This window comes from Neolamprologus brichardi, unplaced genomic scaffold, assembly GCF_056152115.1.
Source record: "Neolamprologus brichardi isolate AB-2024 unplaced genomic scaffold, ASM5615211v1 NODE_ptg000036l+_length_2141236_cov_1, whole genome shotgun sequence".
In the NCBI taxonomy this organism is placed as follows: Eukaryota; Metazoa; Chordata; class Actinopteri; order Cichliformes; family Cichlidae; genus Neolamprologus; species Neolamprologus brichardi.
The window spans coordinates 907,620-931,478 of record NW_028270138.1 but is presented as its reverse complement, the minus strand read 5'-3'; the positions used below and the strand labels follow the sequence as shown (position 1 = coordinate 931,478).

Below are 23,859 nucleotides of genomic sequence, written 5' to 3'. Positions count from 1 at the left end.
CTGCAGATCTGTGGTGGAGGCATCAGCGTGATAAGGACCAACACACAAAGAAGCAGCTGAGGAAGAGTCAGGCAGCCTCCCGGCCAGCCTACATCCACCTCGGATGATCTGATATCCTCGTGTTGGTGTTGTTCCCAGATCATCATGAAAATGTTGTTCCAGGTTCAACATTGCAAGTGACCAATCACATTATTATGACGTTATTCTTTTGCGCACCAACCCATTCGTGCATTTATGAAATTCCAATGTTGCAAGGACAATATCAATTCTGCTCAGCGTTTATTAAAGGGTTAGGGTCCGTTGATCGGCGGACAAAGGCGGTTTCTCGCAGCTTAAGTACAGTTTTTTGTTTTATGCCGGTTTTTCCCGAAGTCGCAAAAGTATGACATCACAACATTCTGATTGGTCACTTGCAATGTTGATCCTGGAACAACCTTTAGTATGATGATCTGGGAACAACACCAACACGAGGATATCAGATCGTGCCATCCACCTCTGGCACCTGAAGCTTCAGGTGGATGTAGAGGAACGCTCTCCTGAGACGTGAGCAGGGCTGATGACCCACTACAGCAAACATCTCACCACTGTGCTCGCCCACAAGGCTGCTGGTTGCACCGAGTGGTGTTTTGCTTGGTGATCAAATACTCATGTCACTCCATGTGCCCAACTCTAACTCTGTACTGATGCTCTCTCCATTAAAATGAAACTACAGACGCTGTTAGTGAGTCACGTCCATCAGGGGTTAACCCCCCCAGGCCACGGGTTTCAACACTGCTGAAAAATAGATGTTGCTTGAAGACAAATATGATCCTGGTCCTTTGTTCCTGAACATTGGAGGTGGCACAGCAAAACAGTGAAGTCTCCAGTCAGCTGTTTAAATGCTGATGAAGAAGCAATTAAAGAGGAAAATGGACTTGCTATGCAGTGCCATGATAACATGCAAGGCTGCTCCCCGAGGCTACGAGACTGCAGATGAGCTGCAAACAGAGGAGGCTGGGCGTCTGCAGAAGCTGGACAGAGCTGCCTTTGTTTTTAAGGCTGCTGTCGCCGTGCTGTCAGTCCACGCTGTCACTCCTGCTTCCAGCAGCGTTTCAGGTGCGGCTCATTGTTGTTGATCACTGCAGTGGTAACTGGTTGGGCGCAGTGACAGCCCGTCACAGATCTGTCACAACCAAAGCAGCAGCAGTGGACTCGACTTGTAAAAATAGCACCAAATGAAAGAAAACGGAGACTTTAATGAGCACAGTCGGGTGTTGCTGTAGAGTCCCTGGAGGCTTCGCACTCAGAGGCGTGAGTGTGTCTGCATCTGTGTATGTTGTCAAACAAAATGACAGGGAAGCAGCACATCTGAAGGCCAGAGAAGAGCGAGCTTCAAAGAGGAGTCGACACACTCCTTCGCTGTTCTCCAGCAGTGATTTGGTCCCTCAGTTCATGTGAATGAATGCTTTGACAAACACGGCTCCGGCATGCCGAGCTCGCCACTGTTGGCCACAGTGTGAAAGGGTGTTACGCCCCCGCTCTGTCAAAAACACGACGGGTCTGTAGAACGATGAGTGTAATGCACTCACGGGGCCACTAGGTGGCTCTTATCCTCCATAATAACTCTTTGAAAGCAGCCACACGGTTTCATGTCTCACAACTGGATTCTTACCTCGGGGAGGGGGCGCAGAGAGGGGGGCGCAGAGAGAGTGCGGACTCGAGTAAATGAAAGTCAGAAAGGCTTTGAATCCTCTCAGGTGAGAGCTCCAGCTTTCCTGCACAGCTCCTGCTGCAAACGCATTTACTGTCTATTCAAACATGTTTCCTCTGATCTGTGATTCATAGACTTCAATTTATCAAGTGATGGATTTCAAAACTGATAAAGTGGCAGCAACACTTCCTGTACAGCACTGAACTGTCTAACATTGTGTATTATTAATGAAGAGGAGAACTCAGAGTCGATGATCCTAATAAACCATCTGTAGATGTTCTCCAAACTCTTCAGTAAACTGCAGGGTGACACATCCCCTCATCATCCTCACTCTGCTACAGCACAACAGCATTAATAAATGCACCTATAGCTATGTTTGAAATCCAGCTGTATCGGGAGACTTTGTGTCTATAAGTCAGAAATATTTCATGTTTCACAGTAAAGCAGGTTATCCCAGCATATCTCATGTTGTTCTCATAAACATGGAGCCTGATCCACAAACTCTCCAGAATTATGAAAACATATAGACAGAGTAAATACATTACATTTTATTAGTCATTTATCCAGGTAAAAAGTCTGACCTGGCATCAGGCAGCAGAAGTCAAAATACAGATTAGCAGCAAGTGGAAACAGAGTTTATGGCTTTGTTTTAATTTGCCTCTATATCAGGACAACATCAGGAAAAAAGTAACAGCTGGCTCCAAATATTTGTAACACATGAAGTGTTTGCAAAAAAGCAACGTCTGAAAACTAATTAGGTTCATTACCAGGGGCGGATCTAGAGGGGTGGCCACCCTAGCTTTGCATGTGACAGTTTATTAGAATAAGACAGCATTAACACTTTGAGCCTGGCTACAGTTAACACTGAATATATTACATAAGCAGCGATGCTTCTGACTGTGCCAGAGCACATTTGAATCGACACCGAGGGCGTTTCAGATTTCACACAGGTGGTTGTTACGCTCTGTAAATAGACTGAAGGTGAGTGATTAACCCTGTGGGGTCCACGGACACGCATCACACTGATTTAAGCTGACACAGCAACGAGCTGCAGCCACACCGAGTCTTCATGTGTGTTGAAAGTTGGGACTTCAGAGAATATACCAGTTCTAAAATGTTATTGACAGACCATTAAATCCAGTTATGATTAAAAATATGCTTTTTTCTAAATACGTCACGTTTAGTGCAGAAGGACGGTGTAAAAAGGACAGCGTGACAACAGTCAACACAGAAACAAACTTTTGTTTACTGGCACAAATAATTTGTATCTCATTGTGACGCCTGATTGTTGTCTCACTTTAGTTATTGTAAGATTTTTAAGTGGTTGTAGAAAATGTTAAAAATGCAGATGCACCGGCTGCATTTTGAGATAAACAGTTGTTTTATGAATTTATTGTTGGCAGAATGTGTGCGTACATTTTCAAATTTTACAGTTTATGTTTGCAATCCAAGTTATGAAAATAATTCACTGAACATGTCTGTAAACAATAAAACTACCACCAGGATTTTGATTTTGTGTGATTTCAGATCAGTTGTGTTACTGCAGCATGACGATGAAACAATCAGTGTAGATTCACACTGATGAGACCAAACAACATCAAAGGAGCAATGATGTGCGGTTAGATCGTAGGGGTGGGGGAAAAATGGATACAGTGTAGCATGGTGATATTTTGTTTGCTAATAATGTATGGATACAGGGACAGCAGAAATCGATACTTTGTTACAAAAAGGTTTTTGTGCTCTGACTTCAGAGCATGTTGATCCTTTTTCTGAGCAAGAATCCTGACATTCCTTCACTGTCCAAATGTGTTTAATAAACATGACAGTTTACTTATTTTAATTTAAGACATGTTTTATTTGAATTAAGTTTAAAACTTTTTTATTTAATGTAAAATTATATTTTGTTTTAATTGACTTTCAAATTCTTCAGTTGCTGAAGGGGCTGCATAGTTTTCATAAACTGCATAGTTCAGAATAGCTATAATTGTACCAGATGGTTGATTCAGTTAAGTTGGACTAGACTGTAATACAAACCGTTCAGTTTGTCAACAATCAAACTGAAATGAGAGAAAGACTGAGTGTGAGACTTTGATATTAGAGAAAATGAATATTGATAAAGTTTACCTTTATGTACAGAATCTGAATATCGCAAAATATTTTACAAAATTGCAATAATATCGTATCGTGGGATGTATGGTGATTCCCACCTCTCCTCTCTTCGTGCTCCCCAGAGGGTGAACCCAACACATGCTGAAAAACGAGGTTTACATTTCTGTTCATGATTTCTGACACTTTGTGTAAATTTAAGCAACAATTTGATGTTTTCTAACAAAGTGAAACTTCAGTTATCCCTGTTTGTAAATAACCCCCCTGCTGTGCAGCTGTCTGCATCGGGCTCCATACATGTGCGTGTGTTACCTAACTTAGATGTTTCATTATGGAAAATAATCCAGTTACAGAAACATGTGTATACTTACTGCATTTGAACCACATGTAACACCTGCATATGTGTTTTTAATAAAAGGCCACGCCTGTAGATCCGCCCCTGTTCGTCCCCAGCATCAGTGTGGATCGAACAGCTGACTCGCTGAAGCTCGAACAGCAGACACGAATAAATGATCCTTTCTGAGGAGAGTTAAACGACGCCTCTTCTTGATTTTAGTGAGACGACGGCACACCTCGTGCTTTAGATCATAGAACTGTAAAGCCAAGAATAGACACACACTCGATCCAACAGCACGGATCTAAAGTAGTGCTTTAAAAAACTCTTTTCGTTGGAGAGCACAGCACACGTCCTGTGTAACTAGATTAGACTGTAGTGGCACATTCAGATATGCGAGCTTGACTGACAGCCGCTCCAAACCTCAGATAAAGCCAATTAAATAATACAGACAGGAGACGGGAAAACAGAGCGACTTCTAAAGCTGGATAAATAAACGCTGATTATACGTCTGACCTTATAGGGGCTTTATTCACCACATATGCATATTGGAGATTAAAAAAAACACCTATAAATATTAATGTGGGGCAATTTGCAGTGTGCAAATAAGCAGTGCATTATCTGTGTGTGGGCTTAGAGTCGAGTCGGCCCCGCGCCCCTTCCTGCACCAGAGCAAGTCTGACTGACAAACACTCAAAGATGAACTAATGGAACGGATAATACTCATTATGTGGGGACGCAGGCAAAACCATCTCAGCTGGTGCTGAAACTTCCTGCGTGCACAAACTAAAGGAACAGTTACACAATTGCTTTTAAAGCGCTGCTTCAAAGACTAACCAGGCCACAGCGCGTCGTTTCAGTCCCCCGACGTAATCTCTCGCCGCTATTTCCAGTTCCAGAAAGCATGAAAAGTGATCTGATTTGTATACATAACCCATTTAAATAGAAAGAAGATTAGAGACACATCAATCTTGGCTGAGCCCCGGGGAACAGAGGAAAAGGTTACTAAATTTATCACTCTGCCTTCCCAGGCAGGAGATTTAAATATGGGACTTGGCATCTGACTGACCGTCCTCGGAGGGAAAATATAGCTCCACCTCTGTGTGCGCTCGCAGCACAAAGACCATTAATTACACGCACGCACGCCATCGGTGTTCCACCCTCACGCCTGCGCTCGCACGCGTTGTGGTGTCAAAGCTAAGCAGTGTTGAGGGAAAATGAAACCGTGCTTCTCTTCTATATTACCTTATGGTTGCTAGACGGCGTCCCACAGCCGGGCGTGTGGAACCCCCGGTCTCTGTTGCAAACTGTTTGCATTATATTCATCTAACACACGGTTTCCTGTCTGCAGGTTCAAAGTCTCTAACGGCCCTAAAGTCTGTAACCAAGTTAGTTAGAGAGCTAGTTGTCTCAGTGTTAGGGGAACCGGACACACCCGATTATTGCATCAGGCTCTGGGCTCGTGTGCGAGCAGCGTACGAATCACTGATCAACCTACCAGTGAAACCTGAAGCCATAGAACCAAGTCCGCCAGAGCTTATATTATATGTTTACATGCTGTGGAGCCATTTTTGGGAGCATTTCAAGTTGCTATACATCAATACAACCATTACAGCCTAAATTTTAATAATATGTCTGCATTAAGTGCATAGTAATTACATAAATTGCAAAAAAGTGCAATAAACTACAAAAAAATTGAAAATCGTTTTTGTTTTTTTAACATATATTTCTAGTTAGAGAAATTTAAGAGGCTTATCCCTCAAAACTGTAAATACAAAAAAGTTGCACAAAATAGTTTCCCACCACAGGAAATTTATTTTGAGTGTCTTCATAGTTTTATTTTTGAAATACACCAATTTTTATACACTGCAGGAAAAACAAAAATAAATATTATAGTGCAAATTTGCAAAAAAGCAGCATATGCATCAAAATAAACTATTTCCAGCAGTGCAATATGAGTCCTAAGCATCCCAGAAGTGACACAGAAAGTCATAAAGTCAAACATAACTTTTAAAAACACCAGTATAGGCTCACGAGGCCCTGATGGTAAAAAACTACATTTCTGCGAAAATGACGTCACTTCCGGTTTCGGGCAGGTCATGGCGGACATGCGATAGTTCGCGCTGATGGACTAGGAAGTGTTACGAACAGCTGATCGGATCAGCAAAGCGTGTTTCTGGAATATTATGTTTTTGTTGCTGCAAGTGCTTTTTATGCAGTTTTTGCAAAACTATATGTGGAAGGAAACTGTGACCGAGGACAAGCTGATGGCATAAGATGTAAGTACAACTCCTCCGGTTTCATATGCAAAAAACATTTTTGCGCTAGCTCACGTGGTTGCAGAGCTACCGGGATTTAAAAATAGTTACGCAAAACAGAGCGTGCTGCTCTGACCGGTTTTAAAGGGTTAATTATTCCTGGCAGTGTTGTTGCCTTTTCCTGTTTGTTCTCAGGAAGGATTTGTCTTGGAATAAAATGAGGAACGTCACTTTTCTTCTCCAATTAGTCTGTAAAACATTTCTCCAGAACGTGTGATGTGCTGCTCTGCAGGTTTGCCCCACTCGATCCTCCAGGCTGTGAAAATGCTGCATCTAAAAATACCTCATCACACCCTGACAGCGCTGTGCTGTCTTTAATCAGCCACATGCATGCATGCATTTCCTGGATGCATCTGAAGGTTCTCGCTGAACATGATCACATGAAGGATGTGTGCACACTTGTTACCTGTTTCTCACACTGGCCGTAGTCTGATCCTTGGTCTGGCTGAAAGAAACAAATCTCTCCACGGTTCTTCGCCATCTCGATGAGCCCCATGGCCGTCCTCACTGTGGCGTTACGAGCATGGACAAACACCATCACCTGGGCACAAACACAGCGCAGTGACACACAGAGACGCTTTAGTCATCTCGCTGCAGCGTTACAGCCACGCTGAGTTCAGCTCGAGCAGAGCAGTGAGACACTCGGCGAGCCTGGGGGGGTCTTAAAGAAAATCACGTCAATTAATATATGTCACAGCCACTTCCTGACAATTCATTACTGAGAGAAGAAGAAGGATCGCTGGCTGAGCAGGAAACTCTAGACTGTAGCAGTGAAACCGTCCAAACACAAACACGTGTGCAGCACAATCACACCGGCTCACAGGGTGTCAAAGACTACAGAAAAGTTCATATCAGCCTCTGAGGGAAGGAATGGGACAAAGAGGGGGGGGGGGCACGGAAAACCGGAGCGTGTATGTGGGCGCACTTGGAAAAAAGATGCAGACAGGATAACGACAGTCCTCAATAGGCTGCTCAACTCCTGCAGCAGATGGAAGCTAAACGGTAAAGTCTGAATTCACAGCTCTCCTGTTCCCAACAGGCTGCAGAGTGGAAGCAGAATGAGTGGAGGGGGTGTGTGGATGGGGAAGGAGGGGGAGGTAAAACCGGGGGAGATAAGGACTTGAGAGAATTTAGATAACAGGTGTTCATTCCAAAAGGTTCACACAAAATATTTACTACAGCACGGCTGCTATTGATGAAAAAGTTCAGGAAAATATTCGGAGGAAGAGCTACACCAAGATCGCTCCATACGGGTGGTGTTAGGGAGCGTGCACGCTGCTGGGCTTTAGGTCTAAAGCAATCAGGAAACACATGCATGCAGAGAAATGACTCTTCAACAGAGCTGAGAAATGCTACACATATACGTTCAGACTGTAGGCCTCAGGCAGAGCTCAGCCCATGGTTACACAGTATAACACAGTATAACACAGTATTACACAGTATAACGCAGTATAACGCAGTATTACACAGTATTACACAGTATTACACAGTGTAACACAGTGTAACACAGCGTAACACAGCATAACACAGTGTAACACAGTGTAACACAGTATAACACAGTATAACGCAGTATTACACAGTGTAACACAGTATAACGCAGTATAACGCAGTATTACACAGTATAACACAGTATAACACAGTATTACACAGTATAACACAGTATAACGCAGTATTACACAGTGTAACACAGTATAACACAGCATAACACAGTGTAACACAGTATAACACAGTATAACGCAGTATTACACAGCGTAACACAGTATAACGCAGTATTACACAGTGTAACACAGTATAACACAGTATAACACAGTGTAACACAGTATAACACAGTATAACGCAGTATTACACAGCGTAACACAGCATAACACAGCATAACACAGTATAACGCAGTATTACACAGTGTAACACAGTATAACGCAGTATAACGCAGTATTACACAGTATAACACAGTATAACACAGTATAACACAGTATAACACTGTATTACACGGTGTAACACAGTGTAACACAGTATTACACAGTATAACACAGTATAACACTGTATTACACGGTATAACACAGTATTACACGGTATAACACAGTATTACACAATATAACACAGTATAACACAGTGTAACACAGTGTAACGCAGTGTAACACAGTATAACACAGTGTAACACAGTGTAACACAGTGTAACACAGTATTACACAGTATAACACAGTATAACACTGTATTACACGGTATAACACAGTATTACACAGTATAACACAGTATTACACAGTATTACACAGTGTTACACAGTATTACACAGTATAACACAGTATAACGCAGTATTACACAGTGTAACACAGTATAACAAAGTATAACACAGTGTTACACAGTATTACACAGTATAACGCAGTATAGCAGTATTACACAGTATTACACAGTATTACACAGCGTAACACAGCATAACACAGTATAACACAGTATTACACAGTATTACACAGTGTAACGCAGTATTACACAGTATAACACAGTGTAACACAGTATAACACTGTTATACTGTGTTATACTGTGTTACACTGTGTTACACTGTGTTACACTGTGTAAAAAAGTATAAAACACTATTACACAATATAACGCAGTATTACACAGTGTAACAGTATAACGCAGTATTACACAGTGTAACAGTATAACACAGTATTACACAGTATTACACAGTGTAACGCAGTATTACACAGTATAACACAGTATAACACAGGATAACACAGTGTTACACAGTATAACACAGTGTAACACAGTGTAACGCAGTATAACACAGTATAACACAGTGTAACACAGTGTAACACAGTGTAACACAGTATAACACAGTGTAACACAGTATTACACAGTATAACACAGTATAACACAGTGTAACACAGTATAACACAGTATTACACAGTATTACACAGTGTAACACAGTATAACACAGGATAACACAGTATTACACAGTATAACACAGTGTAACACAGTGTTACACAGTATAACGCAGTATTACACAGTATAACACAGTGTAACGCAGTATAACGCAGTATAACACAGTATTACACAGTGTAACACAGTGTAACACAGTATAACACAGTATAACACAGTGTAACACAGTATTACACAGTATTACACAGTATAACACAGTGTAACACAGTGTTACACAGTATAACGCAGTATTACACAGTATAACACAGTGTAACGCAGTATAACGCAGTATAACACAGTATTACACAGTGTAACACAGTATTACACAGTATTACACAGTATAACACAGTATAACACAGTATTACACAGTATAACACAGTATAACACAGTATTACACAGTGTAACACAGTATAACACAGGATAACACAATATTACACAGGATAACACAGTGTAACACAGTGTTACACAGTATTACACAGTGTAACACAGTATAACACAGGATAACACAGTATTACACAGGATAACACAGTGTAACACAGTGTTACACAGTATAACGCAGTATTACACAGTATAACACAGTGTAACGCAGTATTACACAGTATAACACAGTATTACACAGTGTAACACAGTGTAACACAGTATAACACAGTATAACACAGTGTAACACAGTATTACACAGTATAACACAGTATAACACAGTATTACACAGTATTACACAGTGTAACACAGTGTAACACAGTGTTACACAGTATAACGCAGTATTACACAGTATAACACAGTGTAACGCAGTATAACGCAGTATAACACAGTATTACACAGTGTAACACAGTATAAACACAGTATAACACAGTGTAACACAGTATTACACAGTATAACACAGTATAACACAGTGTAACACAGTATAACACAGTATTACACAGTATTACACAGTGTAACACAGTATAACACAGTATAACGCAGTATTACACAGTATAACACAGTGTAACGCAGTATAACGCAGTATAACACAGTATTACACAGTGTAACACAGTGTAACACAGTATAACACAGTATAACACAGTGTAACACAGTATTACACAGTATAACACAGTATAACACAGTGTAACACAGTATTACACAGTATAACACAGTATAACACAGTGTAACACAGTATAACACAGTATAACACAGTATAACACAGTGTAACACATTATAACACAGTATTACACAGTATAACACAGTGTTACACAGTATAACACAGTATAACACAGTGTTACACAGTATTACACAGTATAACACAGTATTACACAGTATTAAACAGTGTAACACAGTTTAACAAAGTATAAAACACTATTACACAGTATAACGCAGTATTACACAGTGTAACAGTATAACGCAGTATTACACAGTATAACGCAGTATAACACAGTATTACACAGTATAACACAGTGTTACACAGTGTTACACAGTATTACACAGTATAACACAGTATAACACAGTGTTACACAGTGTTACACAGTATAACACAGTATAACGCAGTATTACACAGTGTAACAGTATAACGCAGTATTACACAGTATAACGCAGTATAACACAGTATTACACAGTATTACACAGTATAACACAGTATTACACAGTATTACACAGTGTAACACAGTGTAACAAAGTATAAAACACTATTACACAGTGTAACAGTATAACGCAGTATTACACAGTATAACACAGTGTAACACAGTATTACACAGTGTAACACAGTATAACACAGTATAACGCAGTATTACACAGTATTACACATTGTAACACAGTATAACACAGTATAACGCAGTATTACACAGTATTACACAGTATAACACAGTATAACGCAGTGTAACACAGTATAACGCAGTATTACACAGTATTATACAGTGTAACACAGTGTAACGCAGTATAACACAGTATAACACAGTATAACACAGTATAACACAGTATTACACAGTGTAACGCAGTATTACACAGTATAACACAGTATAACACAGTATTACACAGTATAACGCAGTATAACGCAGTATAACGCAGTATTACACAGTATTACACAGTATTACACAGTGTAACGCAGTGTAACACAGTAACACAGTATAACGCAGTATTACACAGTGTAACGCAGTATTACACAGTATAACACAGTATAACACAGTATTACACAGTGTAACGCAGTATTACACAGTATAACACAGTATTACACAGTATTACACAGTGTAACACAGTGTAACACAGTGTAACACAGTGTAACACAGTATAACACAGTATAACACAGTATTACACAGTGTAACGCAGTATTACACAGTTTAACCCAGTGTAACACAGTAACACAGTATAACGCAGTATTACACAGTGTAACACAGTATTACACAGTATAACGCAGTATAACGCAGTATTACACAGTATTACACAGTGTAACACAGTGTAACGCAGTATAACACAGTATAACACAGTATTACACAGTGTAACGCAGTATTACACAGTATAACACAGTATAACACAGTATTACACAGTATTACACAGTATAACACAGTATTACACAGTATAACACAGTATTACACAGTATTACACAGTATTACACAGTGTAACACAGTGTAACGCAGTATAACACAGTATAACACAGTATTACACAGTGTAACACAGTGTAACACAGTATAACACAGTATTACACAGTATAACACAGTATAACACAGTATTACACAGTGTAACGCAGTATTACACAGTATAACACAGTATAACACAGTATTACACAGTATAACACAGTATAACGCAGTATTACACAGTATTACACAGTATTACACAGTGTAACACAGTGTAACGCAGTATAACACAGTATAACACAGTGTAACACAGTGTAACACAGTGTAACACAGTATAACACAGTATTACACAGTGTAACGCAGTATTACACAGTATAACACAGTATAACACAGTATTACACAGTATAACACAGTGTAACGCAGTTTAACACAGTGTAACACAGTAACACAGTATAACGCAGTATTACACAGTGTAACGCAGTATTACACAGTATAACACAGTATAACACAGTATTACACAGTGTAACGCAGTATTACACAGTATAACACAGTATTACACAGTATAACACAGTATAACGCAGTATTACACAGTATTACACAGTATTACACAGTGTAACACAGTGTAACGCAGTATAACACAGTATAACACAGTATAACACAGTATAACGCAGTATTACACAGTATTACACAGTATTACACAGTATTACACAGTGTAACACAGTGTAACGCAGTATAACACAGTATAACACAGTATTACACAGTGTAACGCAGTATTACACAGTATAACACAGTATTACACAGTATTACACAGTGTAACACAGTGTAACACAGTGTAACACAGTGTAACAGTATAACACAGTGTAACGCAGTATTACACAGTATAACACAGTATAACACAGTATTACACAGTGTAACACAGTGTAACGCAGTTTAACACAGTGTAACACAGTAACACAGTATAGCGCAGTATTACACAGTGTAACGCAGTATTACACAGTATAACACAGTATAACACAGTATTACACAGTGTAACACAGTGTAACACAGTGTAACACAGTATAACACAGTATAACACAGTATTACACAGTGTAACGCAGTATTACACAGTATAACACAGTATAACACAGTATTACACAGTATTACACAGTGTAACACAGTGTAACACAGTATAACACAGTATAACACAGTATTACACAGTGTAACGCAGTATAACACAGTATAACACAGTATAACACAGTATTACACAGTGTAACACAGTATAACACAGTATAACACAGTATTACACAGTGTAACACAGTATAACGCAGTTTAACACAGTGTAACACAGTAACACAGTATTACACAGTGTAACACAGTGTAACGCAGTTTAACACAGTGTAACACAGTAACACAGTATAACGCAGTATTACACAGTGTAACGCAGTATTACACAGTATAACACAGTATTACACAGTGTAACACAGTATAATACAGTATAACACAGTATTACACAGTATTACACAGTGTAACACAGTATAACACAGTATAACACAGTATAACACAGTGTTACACAGTGTTACACAGTGTAACACAGTGTAACACAGTATAACACAGTATAACACAGTGTAACGCAGTATAACACAGTATAACACAGTATAACACAGTATTACACAGTGTAACACAGTGTAACGCAGTTTACCACAGTGTAACACAGTAACACAGTATAACGCAGTATTACACAGTGTAACGCAGTATTACACAGTATAACACAGTATAACACAGTATTACACAGTGTAACACAGTATAATACAGTATTACACAGTATTACACAGTATAACACAGTATAACACAGTATTACACAGTGTAACACAGTATAACACAGTATAACACAGTATAACACAGTGTTACACAGTGTAACGCAGTTTAACACAGTATTACACAGTGTAACACAGTGTAACACAGTTTAACACAGTATAACACAGTATTACACAGTGTAACACAGTGTAACGCAGTTTAACACAGTGTAACACAGTAACACAGTATAACTCAGGCTCGGTGGATCCCGTGTCCCCACCAAAGCCCACACACCTGGGTCAAATACAGAGAAAAGCCCTTACCTGGTGACCTGCCTTCACCTGCTCCAGAACCTTGTCATAACAAACCTCCTCCATGTCGTGGATCTGCTGGATCTGAACAGGAAGCACAGTGAGCAGGATACAATCACAGCTCGTAGCACCTCTAAACGTCTTATTTCTCTGTACATCCATCTTAAATGTTCGTACCTTGTTGTTGGTTTTGATGCCAACAAAGGTCTGTCCCAGAGGCACTGGTCTGAAGCGACCGTCAAAGAAGAAGAGACCGATGTATGGGTTGACATGTAGGAAGGTGGCCACGTCCAGATAGTTGGGCAGGGTAGCAGACAGGCCCAGAATCCTGATCATGCTCTGGGTGGACTCCACCTAAACCCAAAACCACATACTGTTTAGTTAGACCAGAGTCCATCTCAGGGTTTAATCTGGGCAGAAAGGTTCAAATAATACCAGTTTCACAGGTGCACGCCACCTTCTCATCTTTCCTGACTCATTTTCACTGGTTCTGAATTTGGCTAGAATCAGTGTGAGTGCTGACAGCATGAGGAGATACCTGCACCCTGCAGAGGAGGCTCAGGCAATCCAACAGCTGCAGGAAGGCACATCAGTACGTGTCAGTGCAGGAAGGTTTGTCTGCCAGTGTCAGATTTATACTGTTTATTGTCATTTATGCTTAGAAATATTTAACCATTTATGTTTAGAGGTGTGTAATCGATTGTGTAGTGATAGGATGCAAAGGCTCGGTGTGCATCCAGAGTGTTCTGGCATCCACACCCACATCCTGGGAGCATGGGAGAGGTCGTACCTTCTCTTATTGTTTTATGGTCGGATAAACGTGTCTATGTCTGTTTTAGGCTAAGAGCCTTTTGTTTAGATGGACTGTTGGACTTCCAAACTAGCAGGGTTAGGGAAGTCCAACACACACACACACACACACACACACACACACTTACACAACGCACAGGCAAGGTACTCTTTGTGTGTATGTAGACGTCGTATGTTAATGAACCTATGCATATTCATGTAACCTCAATAAAGGAGCAGTGTTACAGGGGAGCGGACGAGAGCAACTGGGGTCAAGCGAAGGAACGGCGTTCGTCCGGTTCTCTCCCGTGCACGAGAAACATGGAGAACTTTGCCTACTCGTGTCTTGCTTTGCTGTGTAATTAAATTGTCCTTAACGTTCCAGCGAATAGGTTCATGCTACAAACCTATCACCCAGCACAGTCTCAGCGTGGAGGAGAGTCCAAGAGACAGGTAGGTCATCTCCGGGGTCGGCATCCCAGAAAGAGATACTGACTGAGCACGGCAGGTCGTTCATGTCTACACACTGAGAGACCCGTGTGAATGATCGGGTATTAAATGTGCTGGGACCAGCGTCTTCCACCCGCAGACGGACCGCTCTGTGAAGCAGCTGAACAAGACTCTAAAGTCCATGATTCGTAAGTTCATTGATGAGGATAAATGTTCTGTTGTTTGCAGTGCGGGAGGTGCCCCAGGCCTCCACAGGATTTTCTCAGTGACTGTTGGCAGGAAGCCGTGGGGGGGGAGGGGCTTAATTAAAGAAAACTGGGAGGAAGTTCCAAGCCTGGCTATAAACCAGATTCAGTACATCCTGAACCTCCTGGGAATTGTTCACCAGGAGACAACGTGCCTGTGTTACTCTCTCCTTCAAGCTTCAAATTACTCGCCAAGTGGCGAGGACCCTTCGTGGTCACACGCCAAATGGGGGGACGCTGACTATAAGGTTTTATGGATGTACAGTGGAGGTGCCACACAGTGGCCAGAAGCTGCCCCGGCCTCCTCGGGCGGTGGGGGGCGTGGCAGGGGTGTGGTCTTCAGTTCTGCTGAAGGGTAGGTGTGGCTCACGGGGCAGTGCCAGGCAGGTGGAAGTAATCAGTCTAATGAAGTCTCTCCTCTATTTACTGAGGGACCAGAGTGGAGAGGGCGGAGTCAAAGCTGGAACAAAAACTCAGCGTGTGCGAATGAAGTACACAGAAAGGAAACATCACCCGATCACTGTGTGGGGTCCACATCAGTCATGGGTTTACAAATTACAGATAGTGTCACCACACTCCTGTATAATCATCAATACCATTTATAATTCAGTCATATCATCTTTTTGAACATTTGCAATGTTAATGAGTAACATCAACGTGAAGCAGAGTCCAGTAAAATGATCAGCTGACCACAGAGATGATGGTGCTGGTTACTCAGTGTACAGTTTGCTGCTTTCTCCTTCTGCATCTTTGCTACAAAGTACTCACATAGTCACACTGCAGGGTTCACCAATTCAGTTTAAATGACATTCAATCTTACATTATTTAACATTTAATGTCATGTTTTGGTTGGTTGCATATTTCTAATAGGGCAGATGAGATTCAGGTGGCAGTGGTTTGCACAGGGTGGATGGTTTGAAACCACAAAGGTCCCAGCACTTCTCCCCATGTTCCCCAGAATTCTGTTCATCTGGATGTTTTCAGTGGGAGAAAGGTTTCATCATCATCATCAGGTGACTTCTCCAGTCTCAGCTGACTGCAGCTTCCCAATCTTACAAACAGTAGCTTAATTACTGGTTTTCCCCGTCTCCATGGCCACCTCTTTCTTTACCACAGCAGTAAAGCGCTGCAGGTTTGATCGTCACCACGTTTCCCTCACTCATGAACTAAACTCAACATCACCTCGTTCGTTAGGGGACTTTACTCGTTGAGCACCAGCCTGAAGGTGGTGGCTGCAAATTCTCAACTCAGGACTTTGCACTTGGCTTCAAAGTAAACCCGTGCAAATGAAGGTCATTAGCTGATGAAGCACCGATAAATTCAGTTCACAAAAATGATGGACTGTCTGACTGCTGCTGTAAAGGGATTTAGGGCTGGATTGATCTTGCATACTAAAGACATTGAAGCAGGCTGTGAAAAAACTGCATACCTGCAGCCTCTGTTACCATTCTGTCATTTCTTTATAATAATGACAACAAGCACAGTGTTTCTAAACACTGGGAGCTGTTATCAGTTCGTCTTGTGCTCCTATTTCAAAAAAGGTGTTTTTTGTGTGTGTGTGGGGGGGGGGGGGGGTGGTCAAGAATTGTGTTCAAAAAGTGGAAAAAAGAAATTTCCTATTGCACCATTTACAGGATAAAAGGGGGAAGAAGCTTTGACATGTCCTTGACTTCAGGGACAAAAAACGCATCATGCTCATTTAGTGTCTTTAATCTGTCTTGAAACTGGAAGAAGATTCGATGTGTTGTGTATCAACGTGGGTGAGAAGGCGCTGGTGGAGAGGGCGGGCTGCCCTATCTATATGCCTCCTGCTGGAAGTGACAGGGAAGATTGGTAAGGCCTTTAATGTGATGCAGTACCTGTCAAACCATCCTATCAAGATAAGATCTAACCAATCCCTGCGGCCCAACCGGGGCTTCACTGCACACTCACAGCAATGCTGCGGAGCCTCCACACACACAGACATGCACTGAGCTCATTATGCAGAGAGTTAAAGAGGCTGCAGCACAGTTTAAGTTGCACAAATAGGAACTGAACTGCTTCTGTTTCAGGTACATTTGTGGAATCATCAGATTCATTGTGATAAACGGCTAAAGTAACCAATTCCCTTGCAGGGAGTGGGTAATGAGTGGAATTAAATGAATGCCTGTGAAGTCATTTGTGTGTCTGCACTCTGTTGTAGCTCAAACAGCGTGCAGGTAACACCAGGTTACACTGCCATGACTGACAGTTTATGTCTTTCCACAAATACTGAAACAGATCCTTTACAGAGGATTAGTTCCTCCCAGTGCTGTTAACATCATGCTTTATAAGGCTGGATACATATGTTGCACTTTCTAGGTTGCATGTTTGTTGCAGAAGAAGAGGAAGTGGCTACACATTGATAAATGACCTTTCTTGAGGCGTGCGCTACTTTGTTTCCCTTCTGTGAAATAAATGGATACAATGTGAACGCTAGCTACTTAATCATTCTGAATCTGGGAAACAGTGTTGAACATAATAATGGATAAATTCAGTTTCCTTTTTTATTCTTCCCTCAGGTCATGGCCTCGAGTTAATCTGTTATCAGTCCTGCAGGCTCCTAAAACACCCTTAATTCTCTTTTTAGGTACATTTATTGTAGAATGATTTATTTTATTTTCTCACAGTTTTTCCATTATAGCACTAATAAACATGAGCACAGCCTTATCTTTGAGAGTCCTTTCTTTCTAGTATTGATAGCGTTGGTTCCTGTAAGTGTCCTGCTTTCAAAAATGTAGCTGCTAGCAGTTCCTGACTCACTAACAGGAGCTCCATATGGTGTTTGGCTGTTTGCCTCTGACTGTCCTGACACTGTCTTTGTGTTTAACCACATGTTCCACTTTCTAAAGATCTTTGTTTCACAGACCTCTTGACAACAAACAGAAAACAACAGGAACAAAGTGATGAAGGATTTGCTGTATGGAGCTCATTTTAGTGAGGTTGTTGGGTCTTTAGCTTACAACATGAAGTGCAGTGAGGTGACTGTGATTTGAAATTAACTACATTCAACTGCACAGACCAGTTAATACATTCTAATGCGTTTTAATGGTCAGATAGAGCAGTGGTTATACTGGGAAGGCAAAAATCCAGTACTCAGCCTAATACAATCAATACGATCTATTAACATAAAAATGCTTAACTGAACTTTTAGGAAGACAGGATATGAGTAACATGGATGAAGCTAATCTGGTGCCCAGTGGCATCATTGTTCCAGAGAGAGAAAGGGAGCATACGATTGGTACCAGGAGGCAGTCGAGGTAGAAAGAAGTGGTATTACAGCATCTCTAGGTTTTCTCAGAGCAGCAGCTGAGTCAACATGACAGTGCACAACCTTCAGGCTGAAAAACCAAACAGGAAGCTGGACCTCAGTCTGAGTACTGATCTGTGTGATGTAATCAGTTTGTAACTTAAAGGATCAGTTTATAAGTGCATGACGAGCATGTCAGGGCTTCAACAGAAACCTGTTACAAGAGCGCACTAAGGACATGTTATAATTAGAGCTGCCACAAACGATTATTTTGATAGTCGACTAGTCACCGATTATTTTTGCGATTAGTCGACTAATCAGATCATCATCCATTGGACGTAAAACGTACAGCTTATTGCACCAGCAGCATCTGCTCTTATATAACTATCATTAGCTTACAGCTTTAAGTGTTTAAGGTATGTGCTAACTAAAAATAAAGACAAGATGATAGTTTATTACATTTTAATGAAGTTTGCAGATTGTTTCGGTGAAGTTTAATAAATTCCTTGCTATCTAAAATATAACAGGACACCGGAGTAAATTCTCGAGCATCTCACACTTCTGATAATCAGCTGTCTGCTTGATGTTTATTCAGCTGTGTAAAAACTATAACTTTAATCTCAGCCAAACCGATTTACTCAGGAACAAATAAATACTAAAAAAAAGCCAAACAATAACATTTTTAAGTTATCTAAGTGACTTATATATCATGTTTAACCTGAGTAGCGAAAGACGGCGGTGGGTTTGAAAACGATTAGCCGGGAGTCCGGTGTTCTCACGGCTCTAGTTAGCCTAGCCCCCGGCTAGCTATCAAGCTAGTGGCTAACAGACGTCTCCGAAAACGTCGGAGCGCTTTTGAAAATATGTGGTGTCTTGATAAACTGAGCAGATATTTGAGGTTTACACAGCTACATTCTTGCCTGAAAATATGTTAAACGTTTATTTTGTGACCCAGAAAGAATAATAAGAGTAATATTAAAACTAACTAGCTGCCGCCATTGTTGGAAACTGAGCTGGGCTGCGCTATGAATTCTGGGACAGAGCTTCTTCTTCTTCGGGGTTTAACGGCAGCTGGCATCCTTGTACATGCAGTGCTGCCATCTCCTGTTTCAGTCCGTTATTACACTCTTAAATCCTACTACTTATTCCTGTGTCTTTTGGGATCTTACAAAGCTTCAAACGACGCGTCGACTATTAAATCAGTCGTCGACGATTTTGATAGTCGACGTAATCGTGGCAGCCCTAGCTATAATAGCACAGTATCTCTACATCCAGTGAAATTCATGGATGAACCAACTTAACAAACTCATAAAAACTGTATATTCTTCTACCATTAAACACAATAAGCATTGCATTGAATGAACCTCGTTATAAAATGTGTGTCTGTGAGCTTAGGTAGAACACAAATGCTGCTTAAACCATAAAGAAGAAGCTGCACAGTAACCTTTATTTTTTCATAAAGGTTAGAGGGAGTTTTATCTTGAATGCAGGGCATAATTGGCAGCGCTATACCGAGCCAAGAAAAGGCAGTGAAAACTAAAACTCTTCGAAGCAAAACATCAAAGTGATATCTGGCTTTGTTCTAAGACATTTGCATAAAAAGGGGGACAAATATTTAGTTTACAGGGATTTCCATATTAATGTGTCTGAGGATGTGAACTTAAGCACCTAGCGCATCAGCAGCAGCCAGCGTAATTCCTTCAGCACAAACAATTACAGCAGTCTGTCAGGTGTGGCAATAATTGGACAGAGAGATGAAGGAGGGGGAGGTCTGCCAGGCGCTCCGCTGGTACCCAAAATCTTCTATTGGAGGGTGGACTACACGTTGTAAACAAGTTCTCACGTACATACAAGAAGAAACAAACAGGTTTCCTGCTCGTCACACAGTCAGATTGGGTCATTAAAAAGGCTTTTAGTGACAGACTCCCAGATCCTTCACGTTTGCCACCTTTCACAACACGTTTAATGGAAGGGAGGTGCCACTCAGCAGTATCAACAAATGAAACATTATGTATAATATTTCAGTCAGCACTTCTACTTTGTAATAACTACAGCTGTACACAGCTGGCAGAGCCCTCTGAGCTCCTGTCAGGTTCCTCAGTCACAAGAAGCCTGGGAGAAACGACGAGACATTCAGGAGTAACGTCAAGCAACCATTTTCACTACCAGCCGTAAATGAGACACACAGTAATTGGGTTTGCAGTATACATGGCAACCAGAAGACAAGCCATGCATCACCTTGATCGTGGGAATTATACTCCATCCATCCATAATCTTCCACGTGGCTGGAGCCGAAGGAGGATATTCCAAAAATCCACAGCATTCCCAGTCAATCCCGTCCAGTCAATCCTAACCAAATTCCCAAACCAGTTCAACTGGCTTCTTTGAACAGACTTGAGGCAGCAGCTCTAGTCCCAGATGGCTCCAGATGGCTGAGCTCCTCAGCCTATTTCTAAGACTAAAGCAGGTCACCGTGTGGAGGAGGGGCCTTGTATTTATGATCTTATTTGTTGGTTATTTCCCAGATTTCATGATTATAGGTGAGGTTTGGGATGCAGATAAAGTAGGAAAAGCTCAGCTTTCTCTACACCTCGACAGTTGGGTACATCTGCATTCCTGCTAATCGCTCATGAATAAGAAAAACCTGAAGGTGCTGGCTCTCCTCCCAGCTGTTTCACACGGCATGCTGCAGGTCACGCTCTGATGAACCCAACAGAACCACAGAGATCCATTTCTGAGCCAAAGTGGACGCACTCCTCAGCCTGACTATCGGCTGATTATTGTCCATGAAAATCAAGAACAGGATTGGACAAAGGGGCCAACCAGGGTCCACTGAGTGCTCTACTTTGGGCCAAGAGATCTCTACCTTTGGTTATACACGGACCTAATGGCCCATAGCAGCAGGGCCCTATTCTCCTCAGTACAGGTGCCTCCAGGGTCGTAGGCTTTCTTCAAGTCTACAAAGCACATGCAGACTGTTTGCACTGTTCCTCCTGGTCCAAGTTTGGACAGCTGGCTTGGAGGTTCCCTTCCAGCATCCTGAAATAAACTTTGCCCGGGAAACTGGGCAATAACACCTCAGTAACTGGAGCACACGCTGCAGGTAACCAAGACAACCCACAGTGTCTAGTCTTTAGCATTACATCCAAACCCAGGGCCTTGGCTGCAGGGAGCTTCTCAACTCCCCCAGTGACCTCTGCCAGCATACCAGTATAATTCACAAGACTTTCCCACAGTCGTCAGGCTCTGCTTCCTCTGCGTCGGCTACTTTGACTCGAATGAAGCGAATGAAGTACTCTTTCCACCACCAACAGCATCTCAATATCAGGTCATCAGTGTCCTTCCTGACTGCAAATGGCCTGTGTCGAGTCCTTCCAGGGCAGCTTGGCAGAACGTCTTTGTGGGCTGCCCAAAGTAGTCCTCCATGGCCTCCCTTAACTGTGCTCAGACTCTATTTTTCTTCAGCAACTGCCAGTGCCACAGCCCTTTTGGGAATGCAATACCAATTTTCTGCTTCACGAGACCCCTGGGCCAACCAAGCCCAGAGAGGCTCCTTGTTCAGCTTTATGGCAAAAACTTAGAAGATACTCAAGCAGAATAGCTCTAGTCCAGCCACCCAACACCTACTTTACTCCTAGCAAAGTATCATAGAAATAAACAGATATTTATTTAACAACTTTGTGGTCAATTTTCCAATTTAGAATCCCCACAGGAGCCTCCTGGAGTGGAGCTAACGTGCTGACCACTGTATCACCACACGACAGCAGCACGCTGGAATAGTTTGTGCTTTGTCAGTAGCAGTACAGTACAGTGTAACAGTAAAGGGGAAACTGAGTTTCCAATAAGATCCATTGACTTACTAAGCGTGCACGAAAAGCTGATGGAAAAAGTGAAGCTTTTCTTTTCTTGGTGAGTTAAGTCCTTATACTGTAGAATCAAAACTCATCCATCAGCAGCCACCTTCAAAGGGCCTTGAGCAGGTACTGGAGCAGCTCTCTTTAAAGCATTTGAATGTCATCGGTCACGTGGGGATTAAACCTTCATGCACAGAATCACCGAGGATAAAAACACAAACGCTGGTTTGCCTGCTGTGCTTAAAAAACGTTTTCCTTGAAAGTTCTACTTTCTAGCATAATTACTGCTGTGGCACAGTGCTTTCCATGAGCGCCACGCTTCTCTGCTAATACCTCTGGTTTCATTCTACAGCTCTCGTTAAGCCCTGACCACATATGCAGTCTGCTGGCAACTACACAGACAGTCAAGAGGCTTCAAACTTGTGCACTGCAGCACAACTTCAAGGTGTACAAAGAGCCCAGTCAGCCCTTCTTCAGTAATATCAGCTCAACCTGCAGATAAATGGGCTGTGAACCGAATAAACAGCGGTCACATGTACAGCCCAGTTTTCAATTACCTTGCGGTTAACCTCGCCAAAGAGGTCAGAGTCACTGCTCAGCACAGCAGCTCGTCCCTGCCGCTGTGTTTCAGTGCTGCTGCTGCTTTCTCTGCTCGGACGTCTTCACCACTCTGTTCTTCCTCCTCAAACACGCGGTCAACGGTTCATCACGCCAATCACGTTTGCATTAGGACAAGATGAATGGCCTGGTCTAACTGGTCTACGCGGCGCTCTAACTGGCCTATGTGGCGCTCTAACTGGTATACGTGGCACTCTAACTGGTCTATGTGGTGCTCTAACTGGTATACGTGGCGTTCTAACTGGTCTAAGTGGTGCTCTAACTGGTATACGTGGCACTCTAACTGGTATACGTGGCGCTCTAACTGGTCTACGTGGCGCTCTAACTGGTCTAACTGGTCTATGTGGTGCTCTAACTGGTCTATGTGGCGCTCTAACTGGCCTACGTGGCGCTCTAACTGGTCTACGTGGCGCTCTAACTGGCCTACGTGGCGCTCTAACTGGTCTACGTGGTGCTCTAACTGGTCTAACTGGTCTACGTGGTGCTCTAACTGGTCTATGTGGCGCTCTAACTGGTCTACGTGGCGCTCTAACTGGTCTACGTGGTGCTCTAACTGGTCTATGTGGCTCTAACTGGTCTATGTGGCTCTAACTGGTCTACGTGGTGCTCTAACTGGTCTACGTGGCGCTCTAACTGGTCTACGTGGCGCTCTA

At 42.0% G+C, this 23,859-nt stretch overlaps 1 protein-coding gene across 5 annotated transcripts in view; it reads right to left on the bottom strand.

Annotated features, from left to right (window-relative positions):
- ascc3 (activating signal cointegrator 1 complex subunit 3) overlaps window positions 1–23,859 on the bottom strand; it is a 150,032-nt gene that overhangs the window by 47,932 nt on the left and 78,241 nt on the right. For all 5 annotated transcript variants that reach the window (XM_087837591.1, XM_087837593.1, XM_087837592.1 and 2 more), the window contains exons 12-14: window positions 14,160–14,336; window positions 13,995–14,066; window positions 6,855–6,989 (exon numbers count right to left, since the gene is read on the bottom strand). In XM_087837591.1, the coding sequence (XP_087693717.1) occupies window positions 6,855–6,989; window positions 13,995–14,066; window positions 14,160–14,336 (384 nt within the window). The remainder of the gene's footprint in view (window positions 1–6,854; window positions 6,990–13,994; window positions 14,067–14,159; window positions 14,337–23,859) is intronic.